Below are 23,433 nucleotides of genomic sequence, written 5' to 3'. Positions count from 1 at the left end.
TATGACAAGTCATGTAAAAGACATCAAAAAGACAAAAAAAAAGCAGAGAGCAACTTAAGAGACATGACAGACATGGAAAAAGGCATAAGAAACAGTAAAAGACTAAATAAATGAAATTCTAATTAAAAAATTTAATATGACAAAATTTGTGTCAAAAAATCACAAATGTAAGAAATTTATCCAAAAGACCATCACAGCTAACAATTCAGACACACAAAATGAATTTCTGCACTCATCAACATGTACATGTATTATGGTTTATGTCTTGATAGTATAAACACTGCTGTTTTGGGGATTTTTGTTGGAAAAAGAGCTGTTAAATATTAGCATTGCCTGTTATTTAAATCTGGTTTGGAAGGTTTGGAACATATAAAATTGGTCTCAAACCTGGCACAGCGGACCCAGTTGGTGTGCTGGTTCAGAGAATAGATGAAGCACTGGCGGTGAACACTCCACACTTTGACTGACTTGTCATCGGATGCCGTCAGCAGCCTCTGGCCATCGTGGGAAAAAGAAACACTGCGGACGGCTGCCGTGTGCACTTTAAAAACCGTTGACTCTCCTTTCCTGTGAAGAAACAGAATGACTACTGAATTTACTGATGGTTCCAAGAATTTCCCACAATAGGATGGGAGTTAGAGCCTTTAGCTATCAAGCTCCTCTATTGTGGAACCACCTCCCTGTCTGGGTCCGGGAGGCAGACTTACACTCTATGTTTAAGAGTGGGCAGAAAACTGTCCTTTTAGATAAATCTTATAGTTAGGGCGGCTCAGGCTGCTCTTGGTTCTGCTGCTATAGGCTTAGACTGCAGGGAGACTCCTCATGATACAATGAGCTCCTCTCTCCTCCTCCTCTCTGTTCTTATCTCTGCTCCTCCTCTTCTCTGACCTCCTCTCTCCTCCTCTTCTCTTCCATTCATGCCCCAGCAAATACATGTTATTGACTCTCCTTCTTCCCCTGAGTTTCTGTGCTCATGTCCTCACAGGTTTTCCCTGGATCATCTCTGGATCTGCTGCTGTGGTCCTGCTTCTCTCCTGCCTTATCATTATCCATTTATCCACATAGTTGTGATAGTGATTATCATATAGTTACATAGATGGTAGAGGTTTTTTTTATTGTTGGTACATACAGCTGCAGTAGTGCTATATCCACTGTTAGTACTTGCATTTGGAGTAGTAGTGTTAGCAGTTATGGGTATTTCTACTAGTTATTGGTAGTTATACTAGGAGCCAGAAACATCATCAAGGACGCCTCACACCCCCACCATGGACTTTTTTCACTTCTGCCCTCTGGAAGAAGACTCTGCAACATCTTGTGGAGAACCACTAGGTTCCAAAATAGTTTTTTCTCCCAGGTCATCAAACACTTAATTTCACAGGCTGTACTGCAGACTGCACAACTGACACTTTTAATCCATACTTCATCAAATTTTGCACTGTATTTTGCACTTTTTTGCCTTTTGCACAGCCTACATTCCACTGTGTATGTATCTTACATTTTACTGTCTATATTCTATATTTTTTATTCTGTTATTTTAAACTATAGCGAGCAAATGCAATGACATTCCATTCTGTATACGCTTGTATATCTGAATGACAATAAAGTCTAACAACAGTTCTAGTTTTTTTAACAGTTATAGTTCATTTTGCTGTGAATCTATAGTCACAGAAAAAATTATTACACCATCAAAGGTCAACGTAAACAGTGGTTATGCAATCAAGTACTAACTCCTGTGTGTATCGTGTGACTAAAACAGACAGAAAAGAAAACATGGAATGCCTAAAAGCACTGTTTTGGCAGTACAATGTCATAACTATTGATCTAAGAACATCTGGATACCACTGAGCTCTTCTCTGCTCCTCCTCCTCTGACTTCGTCTCTGCTCCTCTTTCTCCCTGACCTTTTCTCTCCTAATTTTTTCTTCTATTTATGCCTCAGTGAATACATGTTACTGACTTGACTTCTTCCCTGGAGTCTCTGTGCTTTATTGCCTCACAGGTTTTCCCAGGATCATCACAGGATTTCTCTGGATCATCTCTGGACCTGCTGCTGTGGTCCTGCCTCTCTCCTGCCTTCATCGCCATCACTCACTTATCCATATAGTTATGACTGTGTTTATTATATAGTTCCATAGATGTTCTAGTTCAGTTATCTGTGCATCAACTGCATCCATGTGTCTCCCCCTACTTCCCCCCTTCTCCCCCTTTCCCCCAGTCTCTCACTATCTTTATCGCTCTCTCTTTTTCTCTTCCTTTACCCTCTCTCTTTAACTCCAACTGGTCAAGGCAGACATCCACTCTGCAGGAGTCTGGGTCTGTTTGAGGTTTCTGCCTGTTAAAGGGAAGTTTTTCCTCGCCACTGTCACCAGTCACAAGTGTTATCTCCTGGAGGATTCTGTTGGGTTTCTGTAAATTGGCTTAGAGTCTGGTTTTGACCAACTCTATACGTAAAGTGTCATGAAATAACATTTGTTATGATACACATTATATATGCTATATAAATAAAATTTGATTGATTGATTGATTGATTGGTTGGTTACTGTCAAGAAAACCATGAGAGATATCAACTCTGAAATTAAACTCTTAAGAGCTGTTTTGTTGTTGTCATTATATTTGTCCAAACAAATGTAACTTTAGTTGTACCAGGCATTAAAATGAACAAGAAATTGAAGAAAACAAGGGTAGTCTAATAATTGTTTCAGTGACTATATGTGTTTTCCCCAGTGCGATAACTTTTGTTATGATTTGGCGCTATATAAATAAAATGTGATTGATTGATTGATTGACTGATTGATTGATTGATTGATTGATTGATTGACTGATTGATTGAGAAGCACAACTCATCTGATTAGAGTCTGTATAACATGTGTGACCCAAGTTTCCAGCACTAGTTGTATTGCATTTTGTGCAAGTCCACATTTATTGTGCTTGGTCAACAAAAGACAAGAGTAACTTGAGCTCACATGGATGGAGTCCACAGACGCACTGTTCGGTCCTTGGACGAAGTGGCCACCAGGTTACCAGAGGGGGAGAACTGCACCCCGGTGATGACATCTTGGTGGCCAACAAAGCGGTAAGCCCTTGCTTTCGGTGCCAGATTCCATATCATCAGGGTTTTATCTGCTGAACCTGAGGCTGGAGTGAGAGAAGAAAAATGTATCCAGAAAATTTACTCAAATACTGATGTACTGTGACATTATATCACAATCACCACAGATTTCCTGCTGAAGAATCAGTGGATTTAAGAAAAGATGAATAAAAAGTTAATTACATTGTATATGCTCATCTTGGCTTTACTTTGAATTTTGCCTCATGAGAGAAAGTAGCCTTAACATGACCACAAACATGTAGCTTAGAGGTTTGAAATGCTTTCATGGAATGTTTGAGTCTCTAAAATATTTACTGGTGATCACACACCATCCATCATCCATGAAATGCTTGGCAGGTCAAACTTATGAAAATATCTGTCTTCACAATCTAACATAACATATTTATACTGTGTAGTTTGTGGTAGGGAAGTATGTATTTCCTGATCATGGCATAACATTCCATTCCTTCTTAAACAAGCTGCAAAATACGTTCAATCATATAAAACATACAAGCATCGACAAAACTGGCATGCATCTTATATTACTAAGATTGGATCATTACTCATTAATCAGGCAGTTTTTGATGAATGTTTCTCTTAATGCTGAAGTCAAACAGAATAAGAGTACAGCTAGTGTTAATAATTACAAACATTAGATCATTTGTGGGGGTTTAAAACAGTACATGGGACTGCAAACAAATATAAGAGGCAGCTTTTAAAATAGCAGTCATATAAGCATCTGGGAGCATATAGATTACCCAGCTGTTTGCGGTTTGGGTTGAAGTCTGCACAAGTCACAGCATCTTTATGTCCCTTGAAGTGCCTCTCCAGGGTCGGATCCTCCTGTAGCACCAGAACTCACATTCAGATAGAAACCTGTGGCTACATAGACTCAAAAAAAATCTTGTGTGAAAAGTTGCTGAAAAGGTAACTGACTTAACATACAAAGGAAAACCAAAACAAGACCCCATCAGCTGTTAAAATTAGACCTGACATATAGTATGAGCTCAGCAGAAGACAACTGCACTTCTTTACAGAATCAGAAAATTCATCGTCACAAAGCTAAGAGCAGGCCTGCTTTTCTGAGCTCATGAAAAGTCACAGTTATAAATAAGTGGTTCTCACAGGACAGTGACCCTGCAAACATCAAAAATTATTTAATTTAACAGATAAACACACTACATCAGCCAGAAAAAAATCTGATTTGAGGATAGCAGCAAATGTCACCCAATATCAATATCTAGTTGATATATCAGTGCAGCAAAACTTTTACTTCTGGTGGAATTTTTCCAGTGTGTATTAGTACTTTTACTAATCTCTAATGGTTTTGGTGATGATTTCACAACAGTGGTATTATCTAGTCTTCTTGTGCTTATTTGTACAGGTGTGTATTTAATGCATGATTATCATTGTATTGCATTTACTAGTGTATGCTTTCTATAAGCCAAATTACACCTTAAGAATATGAAGTTTTACTCTACCAGGGCCTGGATGACTATGATTCTCCAAAGACGATACCCACGGCATTAAAGTTGCGTAGCACAGGTGGAGCTTTATTAAATTCACTGTTAAACATTGTTTTATCATTAGATGTTTAGTATGTCTGTGAAAAAGCTGCAGAAGCACAAGTAACCTTAAGGAATATGCTGGGTTTATAGTTGAAAGCTGGACAGGAACTAGCTATAAACTTTGTCTGAGCGGCCAAACACGGTCCAGGTAAAGAAACACAGTAAAAATTTATTTGCATAATTGCTATTTCTCCACAGGTTCAATACCATGATAAACGATTAACTACTACTACTAACTAATTACTGTGCACACCCAGGACAGAGCTGACAGTTTGACAGTTCCACTCAGCAAATCCAATTAGCAAACTCACCGACTCAGCTACTATTACCAATGAGGCTACATTATTCACTTTTCCTCATCAGCAGCTAATTATTAAAGTTCCGACACAACTATGCTTACCAGAACAGAAGCCATGATGCGGTGCTACTTCAAAAAAACCTAATGTTGTCAAAGTTGGACCACTCCTCTTCTCCGGACCTCCATGATTGTCAAACAGTCCGCCTTCAGTGTTTCCAGACCCGAGCTATCGAGCTCCGATAACACGGAAACCTACTCTTTTCTCAGTCTTTAATGGTCTCTCCGGTATTGTTGTTACTCTAAACTGCTCAGAGTGTGTTCCTCCTTGCATTAGCAGTGCCTGCCCGGTGTATTTTTTTTTTTTTTTTTTTTTTGCTTGATCTTGTGGAAGTGAAGCGAGTATGCAGCATTTAATGTTACATGAAAACCATCGAGAATGGGAGACGCAGGATATTTACACTCAGCATTATTGACCCTGTATAACTTTTAAAATGTGACTGGTAGCTTAAAAATGCCGTCATAAACGTTACGTATAAAAACTGTCAGTTCTTTTAAAAGCGTATAATTTCACGCTGTATCTGGTTAAGAAAAGATTTGTATACAAGAACGCAGCACAGAGAGGAATGTCAATCTGTTTATTTCTAATGAACAATAAAATCAACATAATTTTCTTTGTTTGTTTACAGGTGTATAATACATGTTGGCCTCAGAACTGGATGGAATTGACATAACTACGCAATATTGTTATTATATATTATTATTTCTCGATTACGCCTCTTATTTTTGGACGTGAATGCAGCACGTCATTAAGGTGGCGCGTCTTCCGCTGCTAAGCAACTAGCCTCTCGTCACATATGAAGCATTACGGAGGCGGCATTGTGCAGTATCGGCTTGTCTGATTGGTTCTTTTACTGAAACGGACCAATCTGCGCAGGGATTGTTTTGTGTGACTGAACGTTTGGTGTTCCTGTTTGAAAAGATGTCGCTGAATCGGGGCATCGGCAGTGCGGAGGTAAGTTTAGTTAAATGACATCAAAATACACTTAAATATACTGTTGAGCCGTGTTATCGAACATATTCCTTACTGTCAGTGCAGCACAATTAATAAAACTGAACGTAGCTAACCTAGCGTGCCAATGTGTTAGCTGTCCTCAGTGTTAAGTTACCATATCAACGACAGTGCACATGTAAGAATGAAAACCCTGCTTTTAAACACTGTTTTGTGTTTTACTCTCAATAAATTAGCATGTCAATATGATAAACCCCAACTGTTTTGCTACCTATGTGTTGATTTGGTTGTAAGATCCATGGCGCTGTTCCCTCTTCTTTTAGTACATGGCGAAAAGGATACCGAAAAACGCCAAGTATCACCATATCAAAACCCGCCTGGATACAGGTATCTTTATAATTTAACAGATACTCTTTCATTGTTTTGATGCTGGATAAAATCTTGCTGTAATGCCCCATAATGACGATTTTTTTTTTTTTTTGTAATGTTCATTCTCTAGGATGCAGCCTTACCAAGTACATGGAAAGACTTGAAGAAATAAAAAGAAGTGAGTAGCTCATGTAGAGTCATTAAAGGTGATATTGCTTTATGATTTTACTATACCCCACTTTCAGTAGGTTTTATTTCACAACCAGTCTTCTTAAATTCCAAATGCGCTGAGAAAGAGAATGTGGGACAAAGAGTATATGTGGATGTTGTAGTACCTGAGAAGTATGTGTCTGACTAAAAATCCATTTGGATAAAGTGCATGTGTCTTCAGGAAATGTCCATCCTTACTGAGATGCACTTAGATATTTGTATGTTGACACCACCGTACAAATGCTGACTGGCTGCACAAGAAAGAGATTTGACTGAGGGACTGATTCTTGATGGAGTTTATGTGTAGGAAAAATACAAAAAGTATCTTATCTTTTGAGCCATTTTGTGAACAAAGATGTTTCATATCCTCTGTGCTTCCAGCCTTACTTGTTATGATAATTTCTCAGATATTAAAACTAGTATTGATGTCATATGTGTGGATGAAACTGAACCATGCTTTGGACCATTTCCTCTCTCAGCCTTGTCTCTCTCCTGTAGAAAGTTCTCTGTTCTCATTGCATCACTCAGACAACATGCCAGTACTAATAAAAAGAAATCAATAAAATCGGGGCATACATTTCCACTAGCTCAGACAATTTGGTACAGGTGTGACAGGCCGAAGTACCCTCCATCCAGACTATACCTGGTGTAACAGGCCAAAGTATACACCTGACCAGAATATACCCGGGGTTGAAGTGGCCGAGGCCAGAATATACCCCCGGGGGCCAGGATATCAGTAGAGTTGAGTGATATACAAGAAACACAAGAAGACACAAGAAACATTATAATTCAAAGATGCAAAGATTTTTTTATTGTCAATTCACAGGACATACAGAGAATTGATTTGCCATTTCTCTCTCACCTTGTGATAAAAAAGGTAAAAGAATAGACAAGAATAAATAAGAGGTATAAAGAATAAACTATAATAGAATATGAAGTGTATACATTAATATATTTACAGTGGTAGTGCAATAGTAATGGTTATGAGGTAAATAATGGATCAAAACAGCAGCAGATATGTCAATAGTGCAATGTTTGTAATAGTGCAGTAGACAGTCAGCAGCAATGTGAGAATATCACAGAATGTAAGTCTACTGAGTCTAATGCAAAACAGTTGAGGTGTAGTCTTTTTGTAAATGCGGGGGTGGGTTACAGTCCGGGGACCAGGGGCAAAGGGGGGAGGCAGTGGACAGAGTTCAGCATCCTGATGGACAAAAAAATGATCATGCTTATTTTCAAGGTCATGGACACAAGCCGGAGTGTTATGAAAGATTGTGTACCCACGTATCTATGACCCGGTGTAACAGGCCAAAGTATATCCCCAGTCCAGACTATCATTTTAATAATTTGGACCAGGCCAGAGTATACCCCCGAGGATAAACTGTTCTAGGCCAAACTGTACCCCAGAATGTAAAATAGCCTAAACCAGACTATCAATCAATCAGTCAAATTTTATTTACTATATAGCACCAAATCATAACAAAAGTTATGTCATGACACTTTACATATAGAGCTGTTCGAAACCAGACCCTTCAGCCAATTTACAGAAACCTAACAGAATCCTCCAGGAGCAAACACTTGGTGATAGTGGAGAGGAAAAACTTCCTTTTAACAGGGAGAAACCTCAAGCAGATCCTGACTCCTGGAGGATGGCCGTCTGCCTTGACGTGCTGGGGTTGAAGAGAGAGGGTACAGGAAGAGAAAAAGAGAGAGATTGAGGGAGGATGGAAACAGAGGGAGACACATGGATGCACAGCAAACTGAACTAGAACTTGTAAAAAGTAGAACAGCTGGAACAAATGTCCATTACTATTAATACTACTACTACAAATACAAGTATTAACAGTGAATACACTAGTACTGTAACAGTACAAATAATAGAACCATCCATGTAACTATATAATAAACACTATCACAATATAGATAACTGAGCGATGATGATGGAGGCAGGAGAGAAGGACCCCAGCAGCAGGTCCAGAGATGATCCAGGGAAAACCTGTGAGAGATTAAAGCACAGAGACTCTGGGGAAGAAGTTAGGTCAGTAGCATGTATTTACTGGGGCATGAATAGAAGAGAAGAGGAGGATCAGAGGGGAGGTCAGACAGGAGGAAGAGGAGAGAAGAGCTCAGTTTATCATGATGAGTCTCCCAGCAGTCTAAGCCTATAGCTGCAGAACTAAGAGCAGCCTGAGCCACCCTAACAACAGGATTCATCAAAAAGGAAAGTTTTAGTCCTACTCTTAAACACAGAGTGGGTGTCTGCCCGAGGCAGGGAGGTGGTTCCACAATAGTGGAGCTTGATAGCTGAAGGCTGTAGCTCCCGTCCTACTTTTGGAGATTCTATACCCCTCCAGGCCAGACTATACCCACCCCCAGGCCAGAATATATCCCTCCAGGCCAGACTATACCCAGGGGTGTAAAATAGCCTAGGCCACACTATACCCCTCTTGTGTAAAAAGGATTTAATTATATTTACATAGTATATTTACTCACTTTTATTTACAAAGAGATAAAACATTTGGTACTGCACATCAGTGTATTTTCTTGGACACATGTAACTCTCCACCACCACTGTATAACTACCACACCTACAGTCCGTCATAACACTCCAACTTGAAGACATGATCTTGAGTAGATGTGACCTTGAAGTAGGCTTAGGTGTTTAACTTTGAACATTTATATTGTAGCGAGGACTTGCTAGTCATAGGACTTGAAGCTTCAGGACACTGTGACTTTTATTATATTTTGAACAGTCAAATTAATTGAATGTTATGTTAAAATTGCATTATAATATTTTGTTTTTAGTGTGCTTTTATTTTGACGTGTAAACACTACTGAGAAGCAAGGTAGTAATCTTTGATCTTTGTGGAAGTGTAATATTTTTATTGATTGAAGTTTTTCTTGTTGAAGTAGTAAAAGTCTATGTGTAATGAGTTTTCAGATTTAAGTCAGTTAGCTTTCTCACTTAATTTACCTGACAAAGCTGAACCCCCAATAAAATATTGAAAATTCAATTAATTCTTGTTTGTATCACTCAACACTACTGATATTGTGGGGGTATAATCTGGCCCGGGGGATATATTGTGGCCTAGGCCACTGTAACCCCAGGTGTAGTCTGAACGGGGGGTATACTTTGGTCTCTTATACCTGGTCTTTCTTTCCCATCTCTACCCACAATGTGGAGCCTTCATTGTCGTCTGCAATTCCCGGTTCATCCTTGTTACATTCACATGGCCCAGTCAATGTGGGTTTCTTGAATACAACAGCGACATTGTCATTTTAAAAGAAACTTCAAAAGGACACAGGTAGCAGCTTGGATGAGGGATTTGGCCCACAAGTGCAGGATAATGGTGTTTTCGTGAGACACCTTTTAAACACTGATTTCATTCTACGGATGTGAAACTCGCACTTAAATCTTCCCAAATGTCTGTCCTTAGATTAAAGCACATGTGAACTATTTGTTCTACATTAATGCAAAGTTTACCAACTTGGCACCTTTTTTCCCCTGTGGATAAGCTTTTTTTCTCTCCCTGGTCATGCATTTGAAGAGGTACACTGGAGAACTGATATTTCCCAGGTGAATAAGTGCTTTGTGGACAGCGGTCATTTTGTTTGACCTCTGATTTCTCAGGGATAAGTGACACTGATTCCTCTGCTTTCTAATGGACGATTGTGCTACCGTCCACAATTATTCCTCTGTGGAGTGATTATAGGGACATGGCTGGTCAGGTCTGAAAGTGTGAGACAGTGAGGTCATACAGCGGATTACAGCAGTATCAGGGGCTGAGATAAAAACTTTTGAGCAGACTGATGTGATCGTAGAAGAAGTAGGTGGAACATGGGAACAGACGGAGCAGGGTTGTGGTTTAGGGAGGCATTAAGAGAGGATGAGGAAAAAGTCGACCTGCAAGACCCAGGTGAGTTTCTCAAGTCCCAGTTCCCAAATGCTGAGTCTTAGGCTAATGAATACTAATGAAATATCAAAAAGCGACTGTGCAAAGCAACATTTCATAAATTGAAATACAGCTAAAAACAGATTTTACAGATTTTGTCTTTGTAAAACTGAATAAAATACATTAAAATTACAGAGTAAATGTGGTTAGTTTTCATCCTTGTCAATTTATGTGTTACATAAGCCTAGAACAGTGATTGGGTAGTTGAGTTCTTCTGGTTAATGCCATCTTGTAATAATGATTGTTTGTCTCAGGTTTAAAATGGCATTTTGTTGAATTTGTGTTATACAAGCTTAAATAAAGTTAAAAGTTAAATAAAATAAAATTTGCGTTATTAAAACTAAAGTGAAATTGAACAAAAACTATTGCAAACCATTGCCACCTTATTTTCAGAGTTTTAAAAGAATAATTAACCCATAAACAGATATTTTATCTTTTTTTCTTCTTCATAGAAGACTGTTTTTTTGTTTTTTCCCAGATTACAGGTATCGAAAGGATGAAATCTTCAAACGGTTAAAAGTGACAACATTTGCACAGTTGGTAAGCATCAATATGTATTTTCATCCATGTTCTCACCTCTATTTTCCTGTGACTTTTATATTGGAGGAGACAGAAATAAAATAAATTAGCCCAGATTCATTTATTACAGTGCTTAAATTTTAAAAGACTCATTGTGTGATCAGATTTGAAAAGTTTCATTTATTTATCAATTTACTCGTTTGCTTTTACGTTATTTCTTTAGTTCAGTCTTGTTTTTATTAACAAATATATTTGTCACACCAGATTCTTCAAGTGGCATCCGTATCAGACCTAAATGAGAACGAGTGTGAATCGCAAAGACCAGAAGGTATGAAAAGAGAACTGTTTGTTCATGTCACAAGATAACATTTCATCAGCCTGTGTGTAAAACTGTAACCGCAGAAGGAAAGATGACACATAGATATTATTTATACCAGTGGGATATTACTATTGTTATTGGTATTGTTTATTTATTTTTTGTTATTGGTATTAAAGTACATTAAATGTTTTTACATAATTATTAATCTGATGCTTTTGATGTATGTTTGGTGGGTCTTGTAGTTGGACAGTGACATCTGTTTATCTTGATGTTTATTCCAATCTGAGTATTCTTTTTTCCCCTCTTTCTGTTGCTTAAGGTAATCTTTATTGTCCATCGGTTTATGACTAATTTGTTACTACTTCAGTCACTCTTTGTTGATAATTAATGTATTATTTGGTCTTTGCGACTTTTTTTATAGTACAGTAGTTCAGGTTGAATGCTGTATTTATTATGTACTGCTGTTTATTTGTCTGCATTTTAGAATGTCTGTTCTCTATGACACTTACAAAACTGAAACGCTAAATCTTAGGGACCTATCCTTTCACAGAATTCACTCCCATTTTCCTTTGCTGCCTGTTTGCAGATGTACTGTCCGTGGTGTCGGATGCAGAGCTGGAGTCTCTGTCCGAACACACCAACGGCTCCCCACAGGCATCTCTAGTGACAGATCATCCTGATTCAAGAGAAGCCAAGGACATCTGCTGTACCTCCAGGTCAACGCTTCTCAGGTACTATATAGCCCTAATGTACTGCACAGGTTGACAACCTTTATAAAATGAGAAGAACACCAAGTCTGTCAGTGGCCACTGTGTCTTTTTGAGTTCTGTCCAAAACTTTCTACAAATTTGATTTAAAAAGTGTCATGCTTCATCCTTTTTTTGCCAGTACGGCTGTGACATGAGCCTTAAATTGCACTCATAATGATCTTAAGCATTTTGAACTGAACTTGTTTAACTGTGGATATCCCTAAACCTCCACAAAGAATGATAAAACTGACATCTATTTAATGTTGGTAGAGCCACAAATTTAGAGACTTCCACTGGATTTCCTGCATCTGCCTCACTGTAATTGATAAAACCCCAGTACATTCAGACAGTCACACTTGTCATTCAACAATCAGAGCTTGAAGCCACAAGCTCACCTGTAACCGTATACTCACCTGTACTCACATCCTGTGCATCTGCCTTTACGGCCTCTCCCTCCATTTGTCCGTGGCGTCCCCTCCTATCACACATGCACCCTCACCTGCGTCTAGTTTAACCAGGACTGTAACTTTACCCGCAGCTTCTCCACTGATCAGGGCTCTGTAACAGCAGAACCTTTAGTTCACCTTCACTCAGTGTGAAGAACAGATGGAGGTAGAAAGTAGGGCAGCGTCAGAGTAAATCCACACCAGGAGAAAGTGGTGTTTGGCTCATTTCCATGGTTACATTTAGTGAGTCCTTTTTCTGTGGGGATCAGTTACATGTTTATTGATCCAAAACCTCTCCAAGCTACGGTACAAAATCCGGACTGTACTATACTGAGGTATCTGCACTGGATTTAAAAAAAAATGTTTGGTTGGATGGTTTTTCCACCTGTCTATCACCCACTATGCTGTTTACACCCAGATGCTGTATAGTGTGTTGTTTGCAATTTTTTTATGGGGGAGGGGCACATTTAACTGCTTGTGGGTGAATTTGTGCTTGAGTCTGTTTGTTCTAGTCCTGAGTGTGCTGAATCTCCTTCTGGAGGGGAGGGGGTGTCCAGGGTGTGAGGGGTCTGTGATTATTTTTCTGGCTTTCTGCTGGAGTCTGCCAGTGTGGACGTCATTGAGGGGGCATAGTGTTGTCCCGATCACACGTTCTGCTGCTCTCACCACTTGCTACAGGTCCTTCCTGTCCTCTGCAGTGTGGCAGATGAACCACACTGTACAGCAGTAGGTCAGGAGGCTTTCGATGGTGGAGCGGTAAAAGTTGGTTATCAGGGGTCGGGGTAGGTGGGCTTGATGGAGCTTCCTGAGGAAGTACAGCCTCTGTTGTGCCTTCCCCACTTGGTGAGAAATGGTTGTGGACCAGGCAAGGTCGGCTGAGATGTGGACTCCAAGGAACCTGAAGCTCTCCACCCTTTCTACCTCCTATCCATCGATGTGTGTGTGTGTGGGTGTGTGTGTGTGTGTGTGGGGGGGGGGGGGGGGGTTCAGTTTGTTTCAATCTCCTGAAGTCCATAAGGATTTACTTTGTCTTTGATTTAGGCCCAGGTTATTGTCAACACACCATTGCCGCAGATGCCGGACCTCCACCTTATAGGCTGACTCATCATTATCTTTGATCAGACCTATATTGGTGGTGTCATTGGCAAACTTGACGATGGTGTTGTTGGTGTGGATGGGGGAACAGTCATGGGTAACAAGTGAGAAAAGGAGGGGGATGAGATCACACCCCTGTGGTGTGCTTGTGTTCAGGATAAGAGTGGTGTAGGTGTGGTCTCTTATCCTGATGTTCTGGGGTCTGTTGGTGAGGAAGACCAGTATCCAGGTGCACATACAGTGACCTGCCCAGGCTGCTTCTGAACCAGTTTGTGTGGTTTGCCTGGGTTAACGGCAGACCTCAAGTCCACAAACAGCACACACATAGGTGTTACTGTTGTCCAGATGTGTGAGGGCTGTGTGGAGGGCCATTATAATGGTGTCCTTTGTTGACCTGTTTGCCCTATATGCAAACTGATGTGGATCAAAGTCAACAGGGATGACAGCCTTGATGTAGGGTAAGATGAGTCTTTCGAAACCTTTGGTGATGATGGGGTTAGAGTAACTGGGCGATAGTCATTTAGGCAGCTCACTGTGTTGTTCTTTAGAGCCCAACCGATTAATCAGCTGATTATAGCGTATCGCTGATTAATCAACATTGGCCAATATGTAGCCGATGTTGTTTCATAAATTTGTTTGACTGTATTTGTGCTCATTCATACATAAAGAACTGACAGACTTTAAGACGATGTGTTTTTCTCTTTTCAATGCAGATTTCTTTGCATTTATTTTTGTTGCACTGAAACAAATGAAACACAGGTTCATGTAGTCAAAGAAATTGTCGATTGCTGCTTTCCTGCAGTTACTACAAGCCCTAATTAAATGTACGCACTCACTAAACCTGTATTTCTACTACAGTATATATTTTGTGAAGATCAAGTAATGTTTAATCTTTGACCTTTGCCCCTTCCCAGTGTCATCAGCGGTGTGGGGGAGTTGAACTTGGACAAAGGCAATCATCAGCCCATGCTCAGCTCCGAGCCGGGTGACAGACCCTACCCCGACTGCCCCTACTTGCTGTTGGACGTCAGAGACAGAGACCAGTACGACCGCTGCCACATCATCACCGGTACGCAACAGAAACATTTAAAAGAGGGGTCGGACTGTATTTACTGAATTATTTCTACGCGTATCATCTCTGTTTTGTCTCCAGCTCACAGTTTCCCCATCACCATGCTGTCTCGAACAATGAACCCATACACCAAGGAAGTACTGGACTATGTATCCTCTAACATGAACCTGTAAAACCAGGACAAGACAGGTTTCATCTTCATGTTACTGAATCGGTATAAAGGCTGTGTGTCTATTGATTTGTTTTCCCTTAACTCATAAACTGCAGAGAAACGCAGCGGGGAAAATTATTATCGTGTATGATGAGGATGAGAGGATAGCCAGCCAGGCAGCCACCACCATGTGTGAACGGGGATGTGAGAACCTGTTTATGTTGTCTGGAGGTAGGATTTCACTGAAGCTGTCTAGTCTGCTTCCTGGAAGAGTCATCAGCTCTACAGTGAAAATGCTGTATCATATATCCAAGGGTCTGCTTTTTAAAGAAAAAACATTAATATTGAAGGAGAATGAAGTTGATTTTACCAGCACTTCTATTCCTATTTACTTGTGTTGAGTTTTCCATTCATTATTTTTGTACACCCGCCTGCCCAGAGATTTCAGTTGTTGGATTATTAACACATTTTTGAAGATTTTAACATAGACAATTTGTCAAACCAATTTCTCAGACACTATTCACTCTATTCTTTTCAAATTTCACACACACACACACACAGTGGAAAAAAATCAAAATCTTACAAAGTGTATTTTTCTCATTTCTAGTCAAAATATCTCATCATAGAATAGAATAGACTTTATTTGCCATTTGCACAGATACATAGCAGTATAGGTGCATTGGAATTCTTGTGCGTTTGCCTGAGTCAGAAAAGGGAGCTTGAACAAAAAATAAAGATATGACCAAAAAAACAGGCAGATACAAAACATAGCTAAAACCTTCAAGAAAACAGTTATTGCACATACAGCTAAGATGCACATTTATAACAATAGAATATTATATAAAAAGGGAGTAATAGTAATGATAGTAAGAGTCCTGAGAGGTAAACAAGTTATTGCACATTTGAATTAAAAAGTACTGTGACGGATCGCAGGTTATTGCACATTCAATTTAAAGTACTAGGAGGTAGATCAGTTTATTCCACATTCAATTAAAATACTGGGAGGTAGTTTTTTAAAATAAGACATAGTCACCTGAAGAGTAACTTTTCAGTGAGATATAAGAACTTATTTTTAGACAATAGATCTTGAAAATCTTATTTCAAGAAATCTTACCAAGATAATTTTCACTTGTTCCAAGGGTATTGGTAAGTTCTGCTTACTTTTGCACTTGTTTGGTTTTTAAAACATGAAAACGAATTATTTTTTCACTGCAGCTTTTGGTATTATTCATAGTTTTCATTAATAATAATCCTGCTACCTTCACACAACCAGAGACACTTATTAAGACCATGAAGTACGCAGATTCTAGAGGTTCGTTAAAGCCCAGGTCAGACCAAAGATTCATGACAAGATTAGCTGCGAGTTCCTTCTATTTGCAAAAACAAGTGTACCAAGATGGCAGTTTATCATTTCCATAGCAACAACTTTTTGTATCATCTTTTTTTGACATGTTAGTGCAGACCTTTTTATAGCTGAATTGAATTTGTAGCATATTAAACTATAAATAAGGAGAGTGACAGTGTGGTTTTTCCTACACCTTCACCTCTGGGATTAATCACACTAGCAAAGTTCCTGGAGCAGTTCTGTTCTGTGACGGTGTTTCTATTATCATTAAGGAGAGAAAAAACAAGCTATTGAGACAGAATTTATGTGTTAAACACCTGAAATAAAAACTGAGAGAAACACACATGATAATGCACAAAGTTCTAGAATCAGCCTTTGGAAATTTGATGAACTGAATCCATCAGCTGGTTTCAGGTGAGCTGAGATCATCCAGTTCATATGGTTGAAACTTATATCTAGGACATTCTGAAATGGTTTCATCTCACAAATCTTTGGTCGGAACTAGATTTTAGATCTTTCTAGTATGTGGTGAAACCCAAAATAATATAAACAATACAGAGCTTGATTTATAGAATTGAAACTAGGTTCTATGCGTGATGAGACCTTTCACCTCACATCTCAGGTTTGAAGATCATCGCTCAGAAGTTCCCTGAAGGGTTGACGACGGGCACCATCCCGACCTCGTGTCTTTCTCCTCCCGCTTCATTAAAGGGAAAGAAGTGTTCTGCACCACAGCACACACCACAGGTGGCAGAGAAGAGATGGAGGTTCACGTCAGATGAGCTGACCAAGATCCAGGAGCAGCTGGAGGAGATCCTCATCCCCACTAACCCCAACAGTAAGACCTCACCATCTTTTTATTACAACTTACAGAATTTGATATTCTAGGTCATTTTCAATAACCAGAGGGTTAGAGTTAATATATAAATGAATCACTTACTATAAGTTTTTTGCATATGCTTTACAATACAGTTACATATCAAACCCCCTGTTGGGAAATACATACATTTAGGACCTATTCAGGATTAGAGAGCTCTGATTATTTGGAAATTAACCCCCATATCTGTGTTTCATGTTTTTTAATTAAATTTACTGGTCTTACTCACTACTTCAGATGTCAAGGGCAGGTTCACCACTTACACAAATTTGTTGAAAGACAGAAAAATGTTCCTGCAGTAGCTGTCATTATGTTATCAATCTCATCATCTATTGAGATTTTGCTCTTCTGAAGGATTTAAGTTTGCTCATTCAATGACTATTCATACTATATCCACTGGAATTTCTACCCAAAATGCTATTAAAACTTTGATATATCATCACCAGTTCATCCTGAACTAGAAAATAAATGTGCATAAGAATCAAATAAGTTGCATATCCCACCAAATTAGAGAGATGTTCATTCGCACATGACTAATATAAAATAGTATAATATAAAGTGTGTTCACTGAATTAGGGTGGATTACAGTTCATGGTACAATACAATACAGTAAAATGGAAAAAGCAACAAAAATATTCCAAATATTAACACCTTAGTTTCTTTTCATTTATTTTGAACACACAGTAGTGAATTTTTTTTTTTTTTTGCTATTTCCAGCTGCCTGCACAGACTGGTGCAGAAATACAGCAGAAATAAATGAAAGCTAATGGACAAGATGGATGAAATAAGGAAAAAAAATGTCTTATGTCATTGGATGTCAGAACAGGAAACCAAATAAAGACGATATTCAGTTTTACAGAATGCTATCATTGAAGACACTGTTTAAAGTTAAACATGGACATTTAACCTATAACCAGAGAGACTGGACTGGACCCAAATGGTCACATATTGGACCAGGGCCTAATGTGGACCTAATGTGTCTTGACTCTTGACACCTGGGGCCTCATGTATAAAGCGTGCGTACGCCCAAAAACCTGGCGTACGCCCTTTTCCACACTCACGTTCAGATGTATAAAGACTGAAATGACCATGTAAATGTGCGGTCCTTCACGCCAAGTCCATATCTGGCGTACGCACATTTCTAGTGCTTTGGAACCTTTGGCGACACTTAGAGGTGACACTGAGAAACTGTTAATAATGTGACAAAGGTCATTCCTCTGATTGATGGGCACATCTGAGATACACAGATGAACAATGACCACACCGGCATGTCATCCTACTGCTAGAGCAGCACATCCACCACCAGAACCAGAACCAATTAGACCCTGTATCCATCAATGCCAATCCTGCCCGGGAGGACATTCAGCAACAACCATATAAAGAGAGAAGGACACAAAATGCATTGGTTGATAAATGCATTTAATGTAGTGTTAATGTCTGTGAGAACATTTATTAGTCGGTCCAGTCGCTCATTGACTCCGCCGATTGTCCTCACGATGTCCTAATATGACTCGGGTCAGCACGGACCCATGCAGGTGTTCTGGACACCACCCGGATGGGCATCAGCAGTGGGCTGTGGCGGACCGGAGGACCGGCTAACACCGGGGAGTCAACAGGAAGCCTCTGTGACAGGAGGATGATACTGCATCTGACCGTCTTCTGTCTCAGTGTTGCAAAATAATAACTTGAGTGATTAAACAGGAGTCAAAGGCTTTGATTTCTTCTTTGATATCCTGACATTATTACGCATGAACCTTTATCTTGTTTGGCTGTGATCAGACTATTGTATGACCCGTAGAATGAACTAATGTGTGACTTCCACAAATACTAAATATATATTTACCTTGGGGGTGATCCGCGTCAGCCCTGTGAGAAAAGCGTCACCCAAAATATCGTCGACTTTCTGCTCAAACAGTCTCAGTTCGTCTCTTTTCTTCTTCCGCCTGTTTTGGCCTGCGCTTCGCATCCACCTTGACGTCATCATCTGATCACGCAGAGGGGGGAATCCCGGAAGGACCCTGTTTATACTAATTTGCATATTTAAATATGGGTGTGGAGAGGGAGGAGTCTGGATGTATAAAGGAAGTGTGCCTGGAATCGGGCGTATGCTCAGTTTTATTCATCTGGATTTTTTTGTGCGTACGGAGTTTTCTGGATTTAAGCGTACTCCAGGTTTCAGTATGAAATCCATGCAAGTCTTTATACAGGAGGCCCCAGGTCTTTAATGTAAAAGTATAGTTCACTTTTACTGTCACTGCATAATAATTCAACCTCTGCATTTAATCTATCCGAGTGCAAAAGCCTCTGACTAGGCCATAGGCCTCTGACTGGAGAATTAACCTAGCATAGTTGGGGAAACAGGAAGAACTATTCTAAACTCACATGACACCAGGTAACCACACAGTCTCTGGACCCTCTTGCTGTGGGGTGACAGTGCTGCCCACAGACCCACCACACAGCTTTGGCCTGCACTTCGCGTCCACCTTGACGACATCATCTGATCATGCAGACAGGGGAATCCCAGAGGGAATCCCACCTGCAGACTCCGTTTATACTAATTTGCATATTTAAATGTGGGCGTGGAGAGGGAAGAGTCAGGTACTCCAACATCAGGTACTCCAACATTTGCGCTCAATTCCATGCTGATTGAGATGTATAAAGGAAATGTACTTGGATTCGGGCGTACGCTCAGTTTTATACATCTGGATTTTTTTGTGCGTTCGAACTTTTCTGGATTTGGGCGTACGCCAGGTTTCAGTATGAATTCCACGCAAGTCTGTATACATGAGGCCCCTGAAGTGTTATTCAAAATGAAAATCCTATTATCACTTTATTCTTTTGATTGTTTATTGGGAAAATGGCTTAATTTTATGAAATTTGCCAGAATTCCAAGCCAAACCAGACATAGCAGTTAAGCAGCTGATGTTTGCATTTGATACATTTTTGTTTTGTATTTGGTTTTGATTTATGTTTTTTCATAAGGTGCTACATAATTTCTCACAAAATTGAATTATGACTTCATTCACATGATCTGGTATTTAATCCTCGCAGTCTAGCCATAATATGTCGATTGAATACAAAAAATAAAATTTCTAACAAAAGACAAGTGATAAATGAAGGGAAAAGCCTGAAAGAAGTCTTTCAAAATCTAATAGGTTACAGTTTACAAGTTACTTTAAAAATGTACATATGGGTATATTTTCTTTTAAGTAAATGTTAGAGACTGTAAACTGTACGATAACTGTTAGAATTGATTACTGTTATAATATGTTATAACCTGGACAACAATGCTGAAAGGTCTTACAATCATAAAACCTATCAGTACTCCACACTAATTCCTGTCAGACCATTAGAAATACAGTGTCTTCATTTCTTCTGTGTGTTTTGTCTGCAGGTCGCATGTCCAGCCAGATGTCGACTGCCAGCTCTCAGTCCAAAATGTCCAGTGCTCGGAGTCGACAAAGTATATCTACAGCTGGGAGGGACAACATCAGGGTGCAGAGCAGCAAACCCTGGAAATAACCCCTCAGACAAACTCAGAATACACTGTCCATTTGTTTCAGTTTAAGCTTGGTCTGTAATGTGGTCTAAAACAGTCCTGTTTCAGTCACACGCACTAATTATTACACTGTTTTTTTGCAGGTTTTCCATCCCATTGCACAAAGTAAATTTTTTTTCAAATAATATAGTTTATATTAGCTATCCTTCACGTAAAAGTGCTACATTTCCATCCACTACTGATTGAAGAATGGGCAGCAATATTAAAAGTAATGATTAGTCTCCTCTGACATACATTTTGATTGATTGTTTCTATCAAAAACAGGGTCATTATCTATAAACTACACAAACTTGGGAACACAGATTCAGATGGGGTTTTTTTTTTCTCAGATTCAGATTTTCACCAAAACCCTCAGACCCCTCAGTCTTGGCTTTTCATGTGTTTTTTTTCTCGTCTCTGTGTCTTATTCTTAATATTTAATAACCTGTCTATATTTCAGTGTTTTCACAGTGCCTCATGTGAACCAACTTTTAGCACTCAGACTAATGGCATTCGACACTATTGTTATCATCTTTGTCATTGCTTATTTCTGTTGATTTTAAGCCCTTTATTTATTGCATGATGCGATTATGTATTGAATGATATGTCAGATGACAAAAGATTATTCAAAGCCCAATCTCCTTTGTCAAAAACTTCAGTTCTAGTTTTCGTTTTTGTTTTTTAATATTCCCTACAGTCATAATGTCTGGTTGCACTGATGGCCTTTCATGCGTTTGCTTGAACCAGGGCACTGTTACATTGTCACTGCAGTGACTGTGTGAGGCCTTCACAAAAAAGACGGTGGGCAACAAAAAAGTCAGTATTGCAAATGTGCAGCCTTTTGCATTGTGCTAGCATATTGTTTCTTTTTACTTTGTTGACCTTCTCCACATAAACTCACAGTCTCCTATGACACACATTTAACATAAAGAAAGGAGTTAGATTTTTGTGTTGTTTCACCATGAGCCTTAACTGACATCAATTTGCTGATCATGTGATTTGTTTTTTGTGAATAAATGTCCAATAACCAAATGAATAGCATCAGTGTGTCTTTTTTTTGACTGGGTGTGGATAAGTAATTCCAATTCTTAATTTCCACAACCACTTCGTTTGGCATCTCACTTCTCCCAATGTGATAATATCAATGCTAGGTGTCATGGGTAGTAGCAGAGATTTTGTTAGCTTGTCTTCACTGGCCTCCTGTAATAATCCTGTTAAAAAACACAGAGGCCTAAACAGTAAAGCTCTATCATTACATAACAGATCTCCTTGTACCTTACAATCAAATCAGAACACTAGTCTCTCAGACCGCAGGTTTATCTGTGGTTCCTAGAGTCTCTAAATCTAGCCCAGGATGAAGAGCCTTCTGTTACTGATTTCCTCTCTAGTAATTAAGCTCCACTGACAATTTTAATGCTGCTGCTTTTTAATTGATGTTTGTGTTGTTTTAGATATTCCTGTTTTTAACCCTTAAAGACCCAGTGCTACTTTGGTTGCAGTTCCCAAATTACTACTAAACTTCTACTATACTTCTAAATTTCTACTAAACTTTCCTAAGGGATTTATCACCATTAATTATAATATTATCCTTTGATTTGGTGTTTATTCAGCGAAAATCTGGTATTTTTCTATATTTAATTGGCTGATCTTGTAGATGTTCATAAAAGTTCAGATTAAAGTTGAGGGTTATATCACAAGCACAAAACACAAGAAAAAGTTACTTTTTCTACAAAGATACCAATAACTGAGAATAAACCAAGTATGTCCATCCAGTGTCATTTGTCAAACTCCACGGGTGACGGTGTTTCCATGTTTAAAGCTAAGAAACTGCATTTCACCTCAGTTAGTTATAGATAGGATTAGTGGATCAACTATTATTTAACATTTTACATCAATTGAAGTTTTGCACAAACGTCACACGATCACGTGGTTTTCTGTTTACGACGCCATATTGGTAGGCAAGCTTTCCTTGGATTGTACAACGTGTTAAACGATGGTCCTGCTAAACTCCTGTGTGCTGTTTATAACTTAGCTTTCACCAATTATAAGTTAGGCATAAAGACCGCTCGGTTCCATTGGTGGCAGCGGTGGTTCTGTTCTGCCGACCGCTGTTTATAGTTATTACCGCGGTTAGCGTAGCTTCTCAGTATAGTTAGCCTGCGTGCTTGTTGCGCTTAGCGGCGTGGGAAAAAAGAATTGTCATCATGTGGTACGGTGATGAAGACCCCTTTAAACCTACCAGGAGGGCTTCCCCTGGCCTATCACCTATAGAGACAGAGTGATTGTGGATCTACCTGCTCCCTTTGCCGGCGATTGCAGCCAGAGTTGCCTCAGCTGGGTGAAGCAGCTGGAAGTGGCAGTCGGAGCTACAGCAGGCGACACCGCTGAGTTCAGCTGGAGCTGGTGAGAATACTGCCCACCCGTCTGTGACAGTCTGCTTTTCTACTATGGGACAGCCTTCCCCATGCGGTCAAGTCAAATTATGCGGCCGTGAAAGAGAAGATGGGATCGGCTTTTGAACAGAGATAGTTCATGGACCATTTTAGAGCTAACATATCGGCTCGTTCACGAGTTCCGGGGCAGAGCCTGGAGGTGTACGGCTGATGTGAGCCGGCTGGAGCTGGTACTGGCGTTTTTGCCTCCGAGTTGCCCGCGCATCACTGTTGTTAGTAAACATTGAAACTCATCGATTGCCGAATTTCTACTACGTGGAACCGGCTCGACTTGACACGGGTACCAGATACTATTCCTGGAGACCGTTTCCAATACAGGATGCTACAGACTTTACAGTACCTGGTCGTCATAGCGATGCGGTGCGTCACTTCTGT

General features: G+C 39.6%; 2 protein-coding genes across 3 annotated transcripts in view; one reads left to right on the top strand and one right to left on the bottom strand.

Annotated features, from left to right (window-relative positions):
- poc1b (POC1 centriolar protein B) overlaps positions 1 to 5,386 on the bottom strand; it is a 97,101-nt gene extending 91,715 nt beyond the window's left edge. The window contains exons 1-4 of the mRNA XM_030136331.1: positions 5,056 to 5,386; positions 3,846 to 3,930; positions 2,963 to 3,134; positions 388 to 567 (exon numbers count right to left, since the gene is read on the bottom strand). Of these exons, the coding sequence (XP_029992191.1) occupies positions 388 to 567; positions 2,963 to 3,134; positions 3,846 to 3,930; positions 5,056 to 5,070 (452 nt within the window). The 5' untranslated portion in view covers positions 5,071 to 5,386. The remainder of the gene's footprint in view (positions 1 to 387; positions 568 to 2,962; positions 3,135 to 3,845; positions 3,931 to 5,055) is intronic.
- A 512-nt stretch (positions 5,387 to 5,898) lies between these two features.
- On the top strand, positions 5,899 to 21,641 carry cep41 (centrosomal protein 41). Of its 2 annotated transcripts, XM_030136332.1 has the most exons (12): positions 5,899 to 5,965; positions 6,286 to 6,349; positions 6,462 to 6,509; positions 10,973 to 11,034; positions 11,278 to 11,341; positions 11,919 to 12,063; positions 14,537 to 14,691; positions 14,776 to 14,843; positions 14,962 to 15,076; positions 16,813 to 17,028; positions 20,462 to 20,637; positions 20,711 to 21,641. In XM_030136332.1, exons 1-11 carry the CDS (start codon positions 5,933 to 5,935, stop codon positions 20,587 to 20,589), a joined length of 1,098 nt encoding a protein of 365 aa, XP_029992192.1. In that variant the 5' UTR covers positions 5,899 to 5,932; the 3' UTR covers positions 20,590 to 20,637; positions 20,711 to 21,641. The 2 variants fall into 2 exon arrangements, with proteins under 2 accessions (XP_029992192.1, XP_029992193.1); XM_030136333.1 differs by lacking the exon at positions 5,899 to 5,965 and adding an exon at positions 6,026 to 6,140 and having other exon boundaries at positions 20,462 to 21,641.
- The last annotated feature ends 1,792 nt before the right edge of the window (positions 21,642 to 23,433 follow it).

This window comes from Sphaeramia orbicularis, chromosome 6 (genome assembly GCF_902148855.1).
Source record: "Sphaeramia orbicularis chromosome 6, fSphaOr1.1, whole genome shotgun sequence".
Classification (NCBI taxonomy): Eukaryota; Metazoa; Chordata; class Actinopteri; order Kurtiformes; family Apogonidae; genus Sphaeramia; species Sphaeramia orbicularis.
Note: the sequence above shows the minus strand (reverse complement) of the source record. Positions and strands in the feature narration are given on the sequence as shown.